The 15,841-nt window shown below is 48.4% G+C and overlaps 2 protein-coding genes across 2 annotated transcripts in view; both read left to right on the forward strand.

Moving 5' to 3' along the window:
• Positions 1-5,157, forward strand: part of DACT3 (dishevelled binding antagonist of beta catenin 3) — a 19,611-nt gene extending 14,454 nt beyond the window's left edge. The window contains exons 2-4 of the mRNA XM_073561182.1: positions 1,594-1,672; positions 3,365-3,478; positions 3,563-5,157. Of these exons, the coding sequence (XP_073417283.1) occupies positions 1,594-1,672; positions 3,365-3,478; positions 3,563-4,488 (1,119 nt within the window). The 3' untranslated portion in view covers positions 4,489-5,157. The remainder of the gene's footprint in view (positions 1-1,593; positions 1,673-3,364; positions 3,479-3,562) is intronic.
• Positions 5,158-5,997: 840 nt separating this feature from the next.
• GNG8 (G protein subunit gamma 8) lies at positions 5,998-12,696 on the forward strand. Its single transcript, XM_073561183.1, has 3 exons — positions 5,998-8,333; positions 12,153-12,237; positions 12,481-12,696. The coding sequence occupies exons 2-3, from the start codon at positions 12,154-12,156 to the stop codon at positions 12,607-12,609; spliced, it is 213 nt and encodes a 70-aa protein (XP_073417284.1). The 5' UTR covers positions 5,998-8,333; position 12,153; the 3' UTR covers positions 12,610-12,696.
• The last annotated feature ends 3,145 nt before the right edge of the window (positions 12,697-15,841 follow it).

The raw sequence follows: 15,841 nt of genomic DNA on the forward strand, positions 1-15,841 counted from the left end.
TTTCTTTGAATGCCTTTTTTTTTTTTTTTTTTTTTCTCCTGTAAACTCTATGTTGATGCCTTTGCCCAAAAAGCTCTACATTTGTCTCATCTGACCATTGTTCCAAAATGTTTTAGGCTTTTTCAGGTAAGTTTTGGCAAACTCCAACCTGGCTATTTTATGTCTCGGGGTAAGAAGTGGGGTCTTCCTGGGACTCCTACCATACAGTCCCTTTTCATTCAGACGCCGACGGATAGTACGGGTTGACACTGTCGTACCCTCGGACTGCAGGGCAGCTTGAACTTGTTTGGATGTTAGTCGAGGTTCTTTATCCAACATCCGCACAATCTTGCGTTGAAATCTCTTGTCAATTTTTCTTTTCCGTCCACATCTAGGGAGGTTAGCCACAGTGCCATGGGCTTTAAACTTCTTGATGACACTGCGCACGGTAGACACAGGAACATTCAGGTCTTTGGAGATGAACTTGTAGCCTTGAGATTGCTCATGCTTCCTCACAATTTGGTTTCTCAAGTCCTCAGACAGTTCTTTGGTCTTCTTTCTTTTCTCCATGCTCAATGTGGTACACACAAGGACACAGGACAGAGGTTGAGTCAACTTTAATCCATGTCAACTGGCTGCAAGTGTGATTTAGTTATAGCCAACACCTGTTAGGTGCCACAGGTAAGTTACAGGTGCTGTTAATTACACAAATTAGAGAAGCATCACATGATTTTTCGAACAGTGCCAATACTTTTGTCCACCCTCTTTTTTTATGTTTGGTGTGGAATTATATCCAATTTGGCTTTAGGACAATTCTTTTTGTTTCTTCATTTAAGACAAATTAAATGAAGATAATACCAAAGAATTTGTGTTTGCAATCATTTTCAGTAAGAAACTGAGTATTATCTGACAAAATTGCAGGGGTGTCAATACTTTTGGCCACAACTGTATATAACCCCCATCATCCCCCAACCCCAGTGTGTGTGTGTGTGTGTATATAACCCCCATCATCCCCCAACCCCAGTGTGTGTGTGTGTGTGTGTGTGTGTGTGTGTGTATATATATATATATATATATATATATATATATATATATAACCCCCATCGTCCCCCAGTGTGTGTGTGTGTGTATATATGTATATATAACCCCCATCATCCCCCACCCCAGTGTGTGTATATATAACCCCCATCATCCCCCACCCCAGTGTGTGTGTGTATATAACCCCCATCATCCCCCAACCCCAGTGTGTGTGTGTATATAACCCCCATCATCCCCCAACCCCAGTGTGTGTGTGTGTGTGTGTGTATATAACCCCCATCATCCCCCACCCCAGTGTGTGTGTATATATATATATATATAACCCCCATCATCCCCCACCCCAGTGTGTGTGTGTATATAACCCCCATCATCCCCCACCCCAGTGTGTGTGTGTGTGTGTATATATATATATATATATATATATATATAACCCCCATCATCCATCCCCACCCCAGTGTTTGCGTGTATATAACCCCCATCATTTCCCCCCCCCCCCCCCCCCCCCCCCGTCTCGCGCGGTTGACGCCCATCATCCCGGCATCTTCTGACATTCTCCCATTTCTCCCCTTGTCTCAGGATCTGGACCGGCAGCTGTGGGAGTTGGAGAGACAACTTGGAGAATTACGATTAAGAGCGGAGAACGACCAGGGGAACGGTGAGCTGGCAACACGACTGTAGCGGGAGATCAACACCCGGCTCGCGAGTGGGCAGTGTGGGCCGGGGAGACGCCCTGTGTGTCGGGGTTGTGATGCCGTATGTGCATCAGGCAGGAGGCCCTTCTGGGTGCCAACGCTCATATAGATACCATTATGGTACACCTGCTGCCGCTGATCTTTTGGCCGCTTGTCCTCTGTGATGTTTCTCGTTTCTGGACTTGTTTCTTTGTCGCAGCGTCCCCTGAGGTGCCAGTCTCACACATTCTCCACACCCTCACCCTCCGGCTCCGGGGTACCATCGTCCCCAGGGTGCGCTGCTCCTGTGCTGCCGTCACATGGTGCCCAAGGATTCTCAGTTCTCCACAATAATCTGTGCCGTTATGAAAGAATTTAGTCGACAGCGGTTGGAGGGTGTGAAAAATTGTCTTGTTGGTGCCCTGACTTTTGGTGACCTTTCTTACACTCCAATCTGGAGCTCTGCAGCCAGCACTCCCCGTGCCATCACCGCTGTGCTCTGCAGAGGGCGCCGCTGTGATGGGTTGGGATGAGATTTTGTGAGATGACTGACAGGCTGTGTTCATTCCTGCCCAGTGCACGTGTGGTTCCTGATCTTTTCCTTCTGCCCAGTGGACCGTGCCCTGCGCCATTCAGTGCTGCTGTATCAGGAGGCAGGGATAAAAATTAACCCTTCGGAAATCACAGCTTTTTTTTTTTTTTTTTTTTTGTGCACTGATAAAACTACATGCTGGCTGCATGTCCCCTCCCCTTACTTATTTCCTCCCACCAGCACTTGCCAGACTCTCTGCAACTCCACCCAGGGAGCCACTGAGCGCCCACAAAACCCACTCGGCCTGCACACCTTCACTTCATACCATTAGGATTCCAGACGTGTTTTGGAGACTTCCTTTTTACTTGGACTGTTTGATGATGGCTGCAGATAATGAGATTTTATTTTTAGGACTGAGCTTTGTTTATAAAGCCCCTCGTGCCCACTGAGTTTACACAGCTGCCTCACACCCACTCGCTACCATCCTCCACACATAAGTGGAGCACTGTACATAGGGCAGGAGTACGAACTAGGCAATGGAGTCCGAGGGTGTATATACTGGGCGGGGCACGAGTGGAGGCGTGCGTTGACTGGGCGGGGCACGAGTGGAGGCGTGCGTTGACTGGGCGGGGCACGAGTGGAGGCGTGCGTTGACTGGGCGGGGCACGAGTGGAGGCGTGCGTTGACTGGGCGGGGCACGAGTGGAGGCGTGCGTTGACTGGGCGGGGCACGAGTGGAGGCGTGCGTTGACTGGGCGGGGCACGAGTGGAGGCGTGCGTTGACTGGGCGGGGCACGAGTGGAGGCGTGCGTTGACTGGGCGGGGCACGAGTGGAGGCGTGCGTTGACTGGGCGGGGCACGAGTGGAGGCGTGCGTTGACTGGGCGGGGCACGAGTGGAGGCGTGCGTTGACTGGGCGGGGCACGAGTGGAGGCGTGCGTTGACTGGGCGGGGCACGAGTGGAGGCGTGCGTTGACTGGGCGTGGCACGAGTGGAGGCGTGCGTTGACTGGGCGGGGCACGAGTGGAGGCGTGCGTTGACTGGGCGTTGTTGCTCGGAGTGGAGGCGTGCGTTGACTGGGCGTTGTTGCTCGGAGTGGTATTCAGTAGACAGTATGTTTTGTTTTTGTTTTTTTATTTTCTGCAGTGGAGTATGAAGCTGATGGTTCGGAGGCAGGTGACGTGTTCCTGGACCGGGCCCCCCGAGTTGGACAAGCTGAGGCTCGGCTGCATTATGCCAGTGAACGCCCGAAAAGTGCAGGTGAGATCTGGTGAGTTTCCCCCGCTGCTCCTGTCGCTTCTCCTCTTTTGTGTGTAACTGCCCCGCTCTTCTTTCTGCCCTCAGGTGATCTGGTTGTGGGATCCCATCACCCTCGTTCCTCTTCTCGTCTTCTGGTGCCTCGTTCCATGTCTGCCCCTTACCCTTCCCCTTCATCTCCCCCTCCCCCACCTCCTCCGCCACCGCCTCCTGCTCGCCGCGCTGAAGGTTATATCCTTTCTCTCCTTCGGCGTCAGCTCCGCGCCCCGTATCTCCGTTCTGTTTCTGCTGATCGTCCTCCTGCCCCAGCCCCAGTGAGCAGAATGGCCAGCACCTCTTATACCCCAACTCACCGCGGCCCCCGCAGAAAGCACCCACCTCTCTTAAAGGGCCACAGTGTGGAGGGGTCTCCACCAAAACCCCCAAGGAAATGCCTTTCTGCAGAGGAACCGCCTAGGAAGAGAGGCGGGCGAAGGACACCAAGGTCACTGTCAGAAACTAGCCTGAGGGACCCATCTCCACGGCCAGAGGATAACGTGGACCTCAGGGTCCCCCAAGAAGTGTGGCAGGGATCCAGGGGGCACTTAGATGGTTGGGTCAACCCCCGCACTTATAAGGAGAGTTGGGCTAATACCAGGGCTCACACCGAGGGCTGGGCGGACCCACAGGGCTTCGTGCAGGAATGGGGGGACCCTCGAATGCATATGCAAGAAGGGAGCCGTTGTTACACCCTGGGAAGAGATGGAAGGGCCCCAACAGGGAGGATCGGACCCCCTTGCAGAAAGTGGAGGTCGACTGCAGAGATTAGTGCTGGAGTCCCAGAGGGTGAAACAAGGGTAGACTCGGAAGGAGAAGAGGAGGAAGAAGAAGGAGGCTTGGTATGGCCAATGCAGCTTCCTCCCCGGGATGCCGAAGGGCGCCCCCAAATGTTTAAGGTAAAAGCTTCTCAGGCTCTTAAGAAAAAGATCATGCGGTTCCACACAGGCTCACTCAAGGTCATGACCACTGTGTGAGCAGACCCCCAATCCACACAACCCTGTCCAACACAATCATGGTGGAACTCCCCATTCCCTGCACATCCTGCCACTGTTCCCATTGAAGAACACTAGTCTGTAGCGGCTGATAACAGGGAGTAATAGATTGTGCTCTCTCGTCCTCCAGTCGTCGCCCGCCCCCCGTAATGGCTGATAACAGCGAATAATAGAGGACATTCTCTTGCACTGTACATGAAGAGACCCCCAGTCTGCGGCTATCGCGCTTCTTTAATGTGACTGCTTTCTGGACCGTGTCTCCCACAATGCATCGTGGCGATCTCCTGGTAGTTTTTGAACTACAACTCCCATGATTCTAGATCAGCAGGGGACTACAACGGCCAGGATGCATTTATGTCTGTGAGGTTGCATGAGTGTTTAACCCTTTCTCTGTCCGTGGGATCTCTCATGAAGGTTCCTGTGGCAGACTCCACTACAACCCCCATCAGTGCACTCTCCCCCGGTGTTCTGTACAGTTTTGTGTATAATGACCCGGCCGCTGTGTACAGACGTGTATAGCGAAGGCGCCGTGGATTGAGTATTGATTGTACATATGACCCTGCCGTGTACAGGAGGCGCTGCCGCCACAAACAGCTGTAAATATCCGCCATTGATTTCTATCGGATCCTGTAAATAAAGTGTTTCTTGTCACTTTGTGTCTTCGTGCTCTTATTTCCTCGGTTATTGTAAGGGGTGTTATGTCCTGGGGGCAGCAGCATGTCAGTACAGTCCCCACCCCAAAAAAAAAAAAAATGGCAAATTGTCTGTAGGTCTTCTATTTGTGTAGCAGGAGCCTCAGCATGAACGAACGCCCAGATTAGGGTATTGTGGTGCTCTACTGCCTGCATTGTTTTCAATTCACTGTCCCAGAGCTTGTGCTTGGATCAGCCGTCATGGCGGCCTCGGCGGTGGCTCCGCCTTGTGGTGAATGTTTCGGCACACACGGTTCCGTTTTGTGCACGACATTGCAGTTCTCATCACCGTAGGATCCACATCTGCCCCTCGCACACAAAGTGCCGTCTGTCTCATCTCCGAGTCGTCATGGAAACTGAACAAAAACCTCCAGTCCAAATATAACACAGAATGTGATTCATGCAGAGCCGCGCTGTACATGGTGAGGTGGGGGTTGTAATCCACAGGCTGGAGTCAGCTGCCTTCCCAGGGATGAGAACGTACAACCTCCTATAATGTGCGCCCCCACATCATGCCGCATTCATTATTACACCTGCCCGATGCCCCCCATAGGAGATGATAGAATATGGATGGTTGGTGAGCAGCGGCACGAGAGATGCCTCCATGGATGCCCGCAGAGCCGAATAAATTATAGATATATATCATAGTGGGATAAAATACTGGCTGTCTCACCCCCCCCTTAAAAAAAAAAAACTGAGTCACACGCGTTTCAACAAAACTGGAGTGTACGTCCTTTTTCTGCCTCTTGCTGTTCATAAAGAAAAAGATTTTTCACCTGTGTGGTTTGTGCCTTTTTAGACTAAAGTCTCGCACAGTTTGTCGCACATAAGTTCTCATCTGCAGAAAAAGAAAAAAAAAAATTTCGACTTCAATTTTATTTTGTAAAGTCACAAATGATTTATCCAAAACTCATCTCCTGAACAAGGAAAATAGAAAATTAGTTGATGAAGCCAAGAAAAGGTAACTTGGGGGGAGGTGCAAATCAAAAAGATGCTGCTAATGGTGAGATAAGGGGGTAGAGGAGCGGACACGGCCTCACCAGGAGAGGAAGACATCAGAAATGTGACTAGACGGCGATTCAATGATATCTGGGAGGAGGAAAATATTATATGGGAGTAGATGTCATGGGGAGATGGGCAGAAGACTTCAATAGAGAAGGAGATTGTTACTGGGGACGAAAAGGAAGAGCTCTCACCAGGAAAATTCTGACTATAGGTGAGGTGGAGAAGACTTTATTGTGGTGGAGCCATTATCCAGGAGTAAGAGAAGAGGACTACTGAGGGGCTGATGTAAATGGAAGATGTTACCAGGGACAAAAGGATGAGATGAGGCCGGGAAAGATGTGAAGGAGACATGATCTGATTTCTTACACTGATGGCTGCGCCGTACATGACACTTGTTCCCTATGTCGCCCCCGTTTCCTCGTAGATTGTAAGCTCTTGTGGTCAGGACCCTCGCTCCTCTTGTAATTGTAGCATTATGTGTCCCCCTGCAACGTCTGATCTTATCCACTGATTTGTAAAGAGCTTCAGTATATGTCAGCGCCATATAAATAAAATGATTACGCCGAGCACAGCGCATCATCTGTCCATGACGGTGTGTGGTATTGTACCCAGCACTGAGCCGCCCTACGAGGCACCACCACGTACAAGGGTGGCGCTGTTTATGGAAGACTGCAGCCACGTTTTACCTTTGGCCTAATACTGAACGAATCCTCCAATAAAAAATGTAGATGTCCGAACACAATTTATGGGGGTATTACGGCATTGATGGAGGGGTCCGGGGATTAGTTTGGGGTCTGGCTGATTTTATATTTCTGGATATAGAGTAGACTTTAATTTTCCTGAGCGGGTTGTTGGGAGGAGGGTTAAACCTTTCTCATATTCATCAATTCAGGGGAGGTATTATGTTTTACATTATTTTTAGGGTCTCGCTCTTTTAGGGAACTACTTTGAGGGGCGCTGCTGAGTTCTCCTTGGCATCCAATAATAGTGTAGAGCCTACTAATTGCCAAGAGCCGAGCCCCGACGCCTAGTGGGCCAGCGGGAGGCAGCGGATTATCGCGCGATCGGTGCAGGGGGATGGTGGAAGAGTCCAGGATCCGCCCTCTGGACACTGTGTGATTCTGACTACCTACCCCACACTGAATTTAGTTGCATAAAATTGAGAACTACAAATGACGAGTTACATAAGGAAGCCTCCCCCTGAAAATATTCCCCCACTAACTCCCATAATACAGAGGGGAAAACCTGGACAAACTAGGCCTCATTTAGCAAAACTGTCTTGGTTACCCATAGCAACCAACTAGATTGCAGCTTTCATTTTCACACAGCAGGTTTAGAAATGAAAGCTGCGCTGTGATTGGTTGCCGTGGGTAACAGACAGGTTAGATAACTAAGGCTAAGGCCTCTTTCACACTTCAGTTTTTTACAATCAGTCACAATCCGCCAGGTTTTGAAAAAAACGGATCCTCAATTTTCTTTTGAGGATCCGTTTTTTTTCTCCATTGACTTTCATTAATGGCGGATTGTGACGGATTGCTGTCCGTTGCATCCGTTTTTTTTGAGGATCCGCCAAAAGTTGCTGTCCGTCACCATCCTCAAAGATTTCAAAACGGAGCTTGCAACGTTTTTTTTTTTCTGGCGGATCCTCCAGACACACATTTAACCCGAAATTCTTTCTGGGTGCCGGACAAAAAAAATCAATCTCTCTCTCTCGGCTGCGATTCCTTTAAAATTCTTCATTTGTCGGATCCGTCAGAAAAACGGACAGGTGGCATCCGTTGTCATCAGTACTAAAACGGATCCAGCATCCGTCCTTTTGGCGGATTTTGACTGATGCAAAAAACTGAAGTGTGAAAGAGGCCTTAATAAATATCTGATGCTCCATGATGGTGAAAGTGGTGTCAGGTGATGATTCGGCCATAGTGTGGTCTATGGATGTCGCCCGCCCCTCATACACTCCCATAATGAGATTCTCCTCCAAGAGGAACAATGAAGAGACATCTGTTCTGCCGTCTCCACCCCATCTCCGGGGACCGTCAATCAGGAGAAGGTGTCCCAGCCACCTGCCAGTACCTGGAGGAGACGCCCGGAGCCTGCGCTGCCATCCTGCCTGCTCCGCACGGGATACAGGTGGGTACATGGCCTGTGGGGGGCTGCACCTGTGGGATACCTGGGCGGGAGCTCAGGTGCGTCCACATTGGGCCCCTCCACAATCAGTATTTAGGGGCCACAATTAAGCTGAACGTTGAGGAATGCCACTATCCCAGATATCATACCGCCACTTATATATTCCTAGGGACCTGCAGTGACAAGTATACTGCTGCTCTATTGTCCTCAGTTATCTTCCCTGGTGTAAAGCTCTGCAGCTCCAGGCGAGCAATGCTCTGCACAAACCGGTGTGATGTAATGGGGGAGATTTAGTAAGCTACGAGTGCACCACAATGCTCGTTTATTTTGCCCCAGAAAAACCTTTTCCTAAATTTATGATCTGTTTTAGGCCTCATTCACATGTCAGTATTTGGTCAGTATTTTTCATCAGTGTTTGCATGCCAAAACCAGGAGTGTCTCCAAAACACAGAACAGGTGTCAGTCTTTCAATTATAGTTTGTCTCTGTAAGGTCCACTCCTGGTTTTGACATACAAATACTGATGAAATACTGATCAAAAATACTGATGTGTGAATGAGGCCTTAGATATTTTTTGCACCTTACCTCCTTCATGTTCCATAACCTTTATATCGATCGTGCATTCAGCAGGCTCAGAAGCGGAGTTTTATAGTATCTGCTTCTAAGGCAAAGGTCACACTTGCAACTGCAATGTGAGAAACTTGTGCGAGTCTCTCGCATCAATACCCGGCACTCGGGACCGGAGCGCTCAGCTGCATAGAAATACATGCAGCTGCACACTCCGGTACCGAGTGCTGGGTATTGAGACGCGAGACTCGCGCAAGTTTCTTCCATCACACTCGCAAGTGTGACCCGGCCTTACAGCAGTGATCGGAGTGAGCTCTGATCACTGCTGTTTAATCCTTTAAGTTTTGCTGTCAGTCACTGGCAGCAGCTTCTAAACCACGCCATCCTGGTGGAATGTCTCCATTTGGGTGACTATGGTCCCTTCCCCTCCATCATGGGTTCACACGGTACTGATATGACTGGAGCTTTCTGAAGGCCCCTGTTGCAGCCAGTTTGGCTCCCATTTGAATCCTATATTATAATTTTGCTTCATAGACCATGAGACGTCTTATATGTTGTGGTATTGAACACGTGATTGGACAATCGTAGATTCAAGTCCTCTTGCGGGACTAATAAAATCAAATGTAAAAATAAAAAAATAAGTTTAACAACTCAAATCGCCTTATTTTTCTCAGATAAAAAGAAAAATATTAAATGAAATAATAATCAGTACACCTATACTCACAGAGATCAGATAATTAAAACCTAAAATTATTTAACTCGTACAGTAAACCTTGTAAAGAAAAAAAAAAAAAAAAAAAAAAGATGAACATATTACTAGGCACAAAAATAAAGGTCAAAACATTGTATGCACATCAAAATGGTGCCATTACAAACTGCAGCTCCGCTCATGGGGAAAATAAAAAAAGTAATGCGTCTCGGAAATTGGCGTCACAAACCCAATTTATTTATTTTATTTTTTACAGACTTCAGGATATTTTAAGCCACTAAAATAGTATAGAAACGACCCATATAGTATTCCTGTGATCGCTCTGACCTGTGGAATTTTGTTGCCAAATCTTTTTTTACCGCACAATGAACAATATACGTGCCAAACTCAAAACAATGGCGGAATTGCATTTTTCTTACCATTCCCCCCCCCCCCACTTGAATTTTTTTCTACATTGTCAGTACATTATATGGTAAAATGAATTGTTCAAAATTACAACTCATCGTGCAAAGGGCGAGTCTTTACGTGGCTTTAACAGAAAAATAAGAAATTCTGGCAAAATAAAACAGAAAAATGTGCTGTTCCCTTCAATGCTGAGATTACAGCGACAGCGGCCACAAAAGTGAAATTCGCTCTGTGCCGCTGCGTCATCGCAGTGCTGCACAAGTGATTGGGGTCGCATTTCGACTCCTAACCTTCCGCGACAAGCAAGTCGCATAAAGTCACACTTGGTTTGATTCTTTGCGAATTTCTTTTTGCCGTAGTGTGTTACAATGTGCCCTCATTCATTTGTGCAGCACTGCAATGTAGCGGCACACAGCGAATTTCATGTGTCGGCTCTCGCAGCCAAAGTCACCACGTAGCCTCATCCAAAAGGAATTTACCAAGATTAGTAGTTACACTGTATCCATAGGATAGGTGATAAACTTCCCGATTGCTGGGACCCCCACTGATATGTACATTGTTTGCCCTCTGCTTGCACGCCCTGTTTTTCTTGCTGATGGGTTTGGTCTTGTACGCTGCTGTGTAATTGCTGCAGTGATTACCGGTGTATTCTCTGGGGTGAGCTGCTGGCTGCAGGTACACGGCACACCTGCCACTGCCATATCCCAAACATGTAATCCACCTCCACAAGAGATGAAGATGCATCAGCCGTGTGTCAGTAATCTGTGACCGCCGGAAGAGAGCGTGGAGAACCACAGCATCCATGGCTCTCCTGATTAGCCGGCCTGGTGCGATGTCATCGTTGTGGCATGGCGCAAATGGGGAGCTGCTTATGCTTGCAGGTCAAAGGTGGTGCGCTGGGCTCCCATCCGGCACCCACAGATTACTGATGAGGACAATGGACCAAAGTCCTGCCAATTGATTCACAACCAACTTTACCATGAACGACATTCATGACATTCATTTGCTTAGTGCAGCCTGCAGGACTGATGAGCAGAAGCACATGGGGTGTAAGATTCATCTGTGACCAGTAAAGCACAGAGGATCAACCCTGGGACAGACCCTCCAGGGTGTCTCCCCCCCTCCCCTGGACCTCCCCTCCAGGGTGTCTTTACCCCAGGACCGCCCCTCCAGGGTGTCTCCCCCACAGGACTGCCCCTCAAGGATGTCCCCCCTCCCTCCCAAGGACCGCCCCTACAGGGTGTTTCCTCCCCTCCCTCCCAAAGACCACCCTTACAGGGTGTTTCACCACCTCCCTCCCATTGACCGCCCCTCCAGGGTGTCTCCCTCCCAAGGACCGCTCCTCCAGGTTGTCTAGCCCCCTTCCCTCCCAAGGTCTGCCCCTATAGGGTGTCTCTCCTCCCTCCTAAGGAGGACCCCTCCAGGGTGTCTCCTCCCCAGGACCTCTCCAGCGTGTCTAAGGACCACCCCCCCAAGCCTTCCCCTCCAGGGTGTCTCCACCCCAGGACCGCTCCTCCAGGGTGTCTTTCCCCTCTCTCCCAAGGACCACCCCTCCAGGGTGTCGCCGCCCCACAGGACTGACCCTCCAGGGTGTCTCCCAGGACCATTCCTCCAGGGTGTTGTCCCCTTCCCCAGGACCTCTGCTCATGCAGAGTATTAGGACCAATACTCTCCACCCAGAGCCTCTTGAATTGGGGTTTTCATGGTTGCGCCCCAATATGACGTCAGCCTGATAACAGTGATAGCTATGGGGGTTGATAGATTTTTGGCTGTGTAAGGGTATGTGCACACGGAGTTTTTTGGTGGTGCGGATTTTGTAGTAAAATCCGCAGATAAATCCGCAGGACTAAAGTCCTGTGGTTTATCTGCGGATTTGCCTGCAGATTTGCCCCGCCGTTTCACACCTCATAATGGATGAGGTGTGAAACCGCAGCGTTTCTGCACAAAAGAATTGACATGCTGCGGATTGTAAACCGCAGCAAAACCGCGCGGAAAAATCCGCAGCATGTGCACAGCGTTTTCCAGTTTACTATTGAAAACAATGGTACTGTACAACGCACCTAAATCTGCTGCACATACCCTAAGGAAAGGGTTCAATGTCTAAATATTATATTATAATCATATTCTGCTGTTTTATTACAGAATGTCTAACAATTTAGCCAAAATTGTTGAGGCCCGAAAAGACGTGGAGCAGCTAAAGATGGAGGTGAACATAGACCGGATGAAGGTGAGGAGTATCTGTGCTAACCAACAGGATTGGTTGTCACATAGCCCTGCCCCCTGGTGATGACATCATTGATATAATGACATGATACCACATCCCTCATACTACAGCACCAGCTCCTCATCTATTACTGCTGACAACCTGCCTGTATATCATGTGTGAGTGGTTGTCAGCTCCGCCCCCTGGTGATGACATCACTGATATAACTGATGTATTGCTATATGACATTGTGCTGTTGTCTCGCAGGTGTCCGTGGTGGTGTCGGACATTCTCTCCTTCTGTCAGTCTCACTTTGTGTCGGATCCGCTGGTCTCTCCAGTTCCGTCTGCTGAGAATCCTTTCCGTGACAAGAGACTTGTCTGCGTTGTGCTGTGAGTTGTCAGGATCAGGACGAGTTGTCAGCACTCCATATGTAATCCTGTATACAATCCTGATCTAATTAAAGCTGTAGTTGTCCCTCCCCTTCTGCGTCAATGTCTGCCATTATTTACCATTGTGGTTACAAAGCCAGGGATCAATCACTGATCATTCCACCAGGAGTACTACAATGCCCAGCAGAGGATGTGTGGACGGAGTGGGGCCACTATATGAGGGCTGGTCTCGTATATTGTGGCCCGGATCTCCCTGCAGATGGCGATGTAGCAGGAGGTCAGGTGTTGTCAGCGTCGTCTGTGGAGGAAACAGGCTTGTACCATACAGATGGAGCCATAACTTTAAGGCATAATAAACATCATAGAATAATCTATCACTGTATATAATAATTCACTGCACAATATAGTGATGTGGCTCCATATAGTACTGCAGCAGTCTTCATAATTCCATTCAATTATTCCTCAATCCCCACAATAAATCATTCCCCTATATAATAATAATTTTATTTATATAGTGCCAACATATTCCACAGCACTTTACATTTTTGAGGGGTCTGGTACAGACAATAAAGATATTACAGAATAACACAAAACACCGATACCAGGAGCAGTGAGGGTCCGGCAGCTCACAAGCTCCAATCTTTGAGGAAACGGGACACGAAAGGAGAATGGTAACAACTACTTGTATGTTATATAGATATATATTATATAAGTGTGTTCACATAATGCTATATGAACTGGTCACCGGCCAGTGTGTGTACAGACACTGAGGGCTAATAAGTGAGTGGAGGGTGTGAACAGATGATACGAGGGTCCTGATTTTGACGAGAGTTTTGTATGGGCAAAACAGGAAAAGTTATATAAGTGAGGTGAAATTTGAGTCTAAAGAAATGTGTTTTTAGGCCACACTTATAACTGTGGATATTGGGAAATAATAGAATTGTCCTGGGTAGTGCATTCCAGAGAATTGGTGCAGCACGAGAGAAGTATTGGAGACGGGAGTGTGAGGTTCAGATTATTGAGGATGTTAGTCTTAGGCCGTTAGCAGAACACAAGGCATGGGTGAGGTGATAGACTGAGAGGATGGAGATGTAGGGGGATGCAGAACCGTGGAGAAATTTGTGGATGAGAGTGGTGAGTTTATATTGCACCCTGTAGCGGGTGGGAAGCAAGTGTAGTGACTGGCACAGGGTGGAGGCATCGGTGTAGGGGTTGGAGAGGAATATGGTTCTGGCAGCTGCATCCAGGACGGATCGGAGAGGGGAGAGATTAGTGAGAGATTGAGAGGGAGACCAATCTGTGGAGAGTTACAGTAGTCCATGTGAGAATGAATAAGAGCCACAGTCAGAGATTCTGCAGAGTCAGAAACAGTAAGAAAAGGTAAAATTCTAGAAATGTTTTTGAGGTATAGGTGATCTGAATCAAGAGCGACTCCAAGACAACGGATGTGCTGCTGAGGAGTAATGGTGGAACCACACTCGGAAATGGCAATGTTGGGCACAGGTAGGATAGTGGAGAGAGGAAACACAAGGATTTCAGTTTTTGACAGATTCAGTTTTAGACACAGGGAGGACATGATGTTGGAGACAGCGGACAATCACTGGTATTATGTAGTAATGGTGGGTGATGTCAGGAGACGATGTGTATAATTGGGTGTCATTAGAGATGGGACTGAAAACCGAATCTGATGATTTGTCCAATAGGGGTAATGTATAAGTAGAAGATGAGGGGGCCTAGGACTGAGCCTTGAGGAATCCCAACAGTAAGGGGAAGGGGAGAGGAAGAGGAGCCAGCAAAAGATACAGTGAAGGAGCTGTCAGAGAGATAGGAGGAGAACCAGGAGAGAATGGTGTCCTTGAGGCCGATAGAATGGAGCATAGTGAGGAGAAGCTGGTGATCTACAGTGTCAGATGCTGCAGAGATCCAGGAGATCAGCAGGGAGCTGTGGTCATTAGATTTGGCTGTTAGTAGATCATTACAGTCTTTAGTGAGGATAGTCTCAGGAGAGTGTAAAAAGTGTACGGAGTGGACCGAGCGTTGCAGGAGTTTAGAGATGAATGGAAAATTAGAGACCGGTCCGTAGTTAGCAGCACAGTTGTGGTCCAGGAATGGTTTTTAAGTAATGGATGTATGCTAGCATGTTTAAATGTGTAACTGAAGAGAGAAGATTACAGATAAGAGAGATTAAATATTTTAGTTAGGCGTTCCCTAAAATCACATCTGTTTATTATTATTATTATTATTTATTTATATAGCACCATTGATACCATGGTGCTGTACATGAGAAAGGGATACATACAAATTACAGATATCACTTACAGTAAAAAAACTAACTGACAGACTGATACAGAGGGGAGAGAGGACCCTGCCCTTTCGGGCTTACATGCTACAGGATCGTGGGGAAGGGTAGGTTGGTGGGTTGCAGCAGTTCCGGTGTTGGTTGAGGTGATATCACCGATAGTGGTGAGAGAGAAGGAGGTAGCGGGGTCATTGCAGGCTGTAGGCTTTCTTGAAGAGGTGGGTTTTCAGGTTCCGTCTGAAGGATCCAAATGTGGTTGATAGTCGGACTTGTTGGGGCAAAGAATTCCAGAGAATAGGGGCTATTTGGGAGAAGTCTTGGAGGTGGTTGGGTGAGGAGCGAATAAGTGTGGAGGAGAGAAGGAGGTCTTGGGAGGACCGGAGATTACGTGAGGGAAGGTATCGGGAGATTAGTTCAGAGACATATGGAGGAGACAGGTTATAGATGGCCTTGTAGGTCAGTATTAGTAATTTGAACTGGATACGCTGAGGGAATGGGAGCCAGTGAAGAGATTTGCAGAGGGGAGAAGCGGAGGAGTAGCGAGGAGAGAGATGAATTAGTCGGGCGGCAGAGTTAAGGATGGACTGGAGAGGTGCGAGGGTGTTAGCAGGGAGACACAGAAAAGGATGTTGCAGTAGTCGAGGCGGGAGATGATGAGGGCATGCACAAGCATTTTAGTAGATTAAGGGTTGAGGAAAGGACGGATTCTGGAAATATTTTTGAGCTGGAGGCGACAGGAGGTAGAAAGAGCTTGGATGTGCGGTTTGAAGGACAGGGCAGAGTCAAAGGTTACTCCGAGGCAGCGGACTTCTGGTACTGGGGAGAGTGTGATGTCATTAATTGTTATAGCTAGGTCGGGTAAGGAAGGTCTGTGAGATGGAGGAAAGATGATGAGTTCAGATTTGTCTACATTGAGTTTGAGGAAGCGAGAGGAGAA

The sequence above is a fragment of the Dendrobates tinctorius genome, unplaced genomic scaffold (assembly GCF_039654945.1).
Source record: "Dendrobates tinctorius isolate UK_male_01 unplaced genomic scaffold, ASM3965494v1 ptg000315l, whole genome shotgun sequence".
Classification (NCBI taxonomy): Eukaryota; Metazoa; Chordata; class Amphibia; order Anura; family Dendrobatidae; genus Dendrobates; species Dendrobates tinctorius.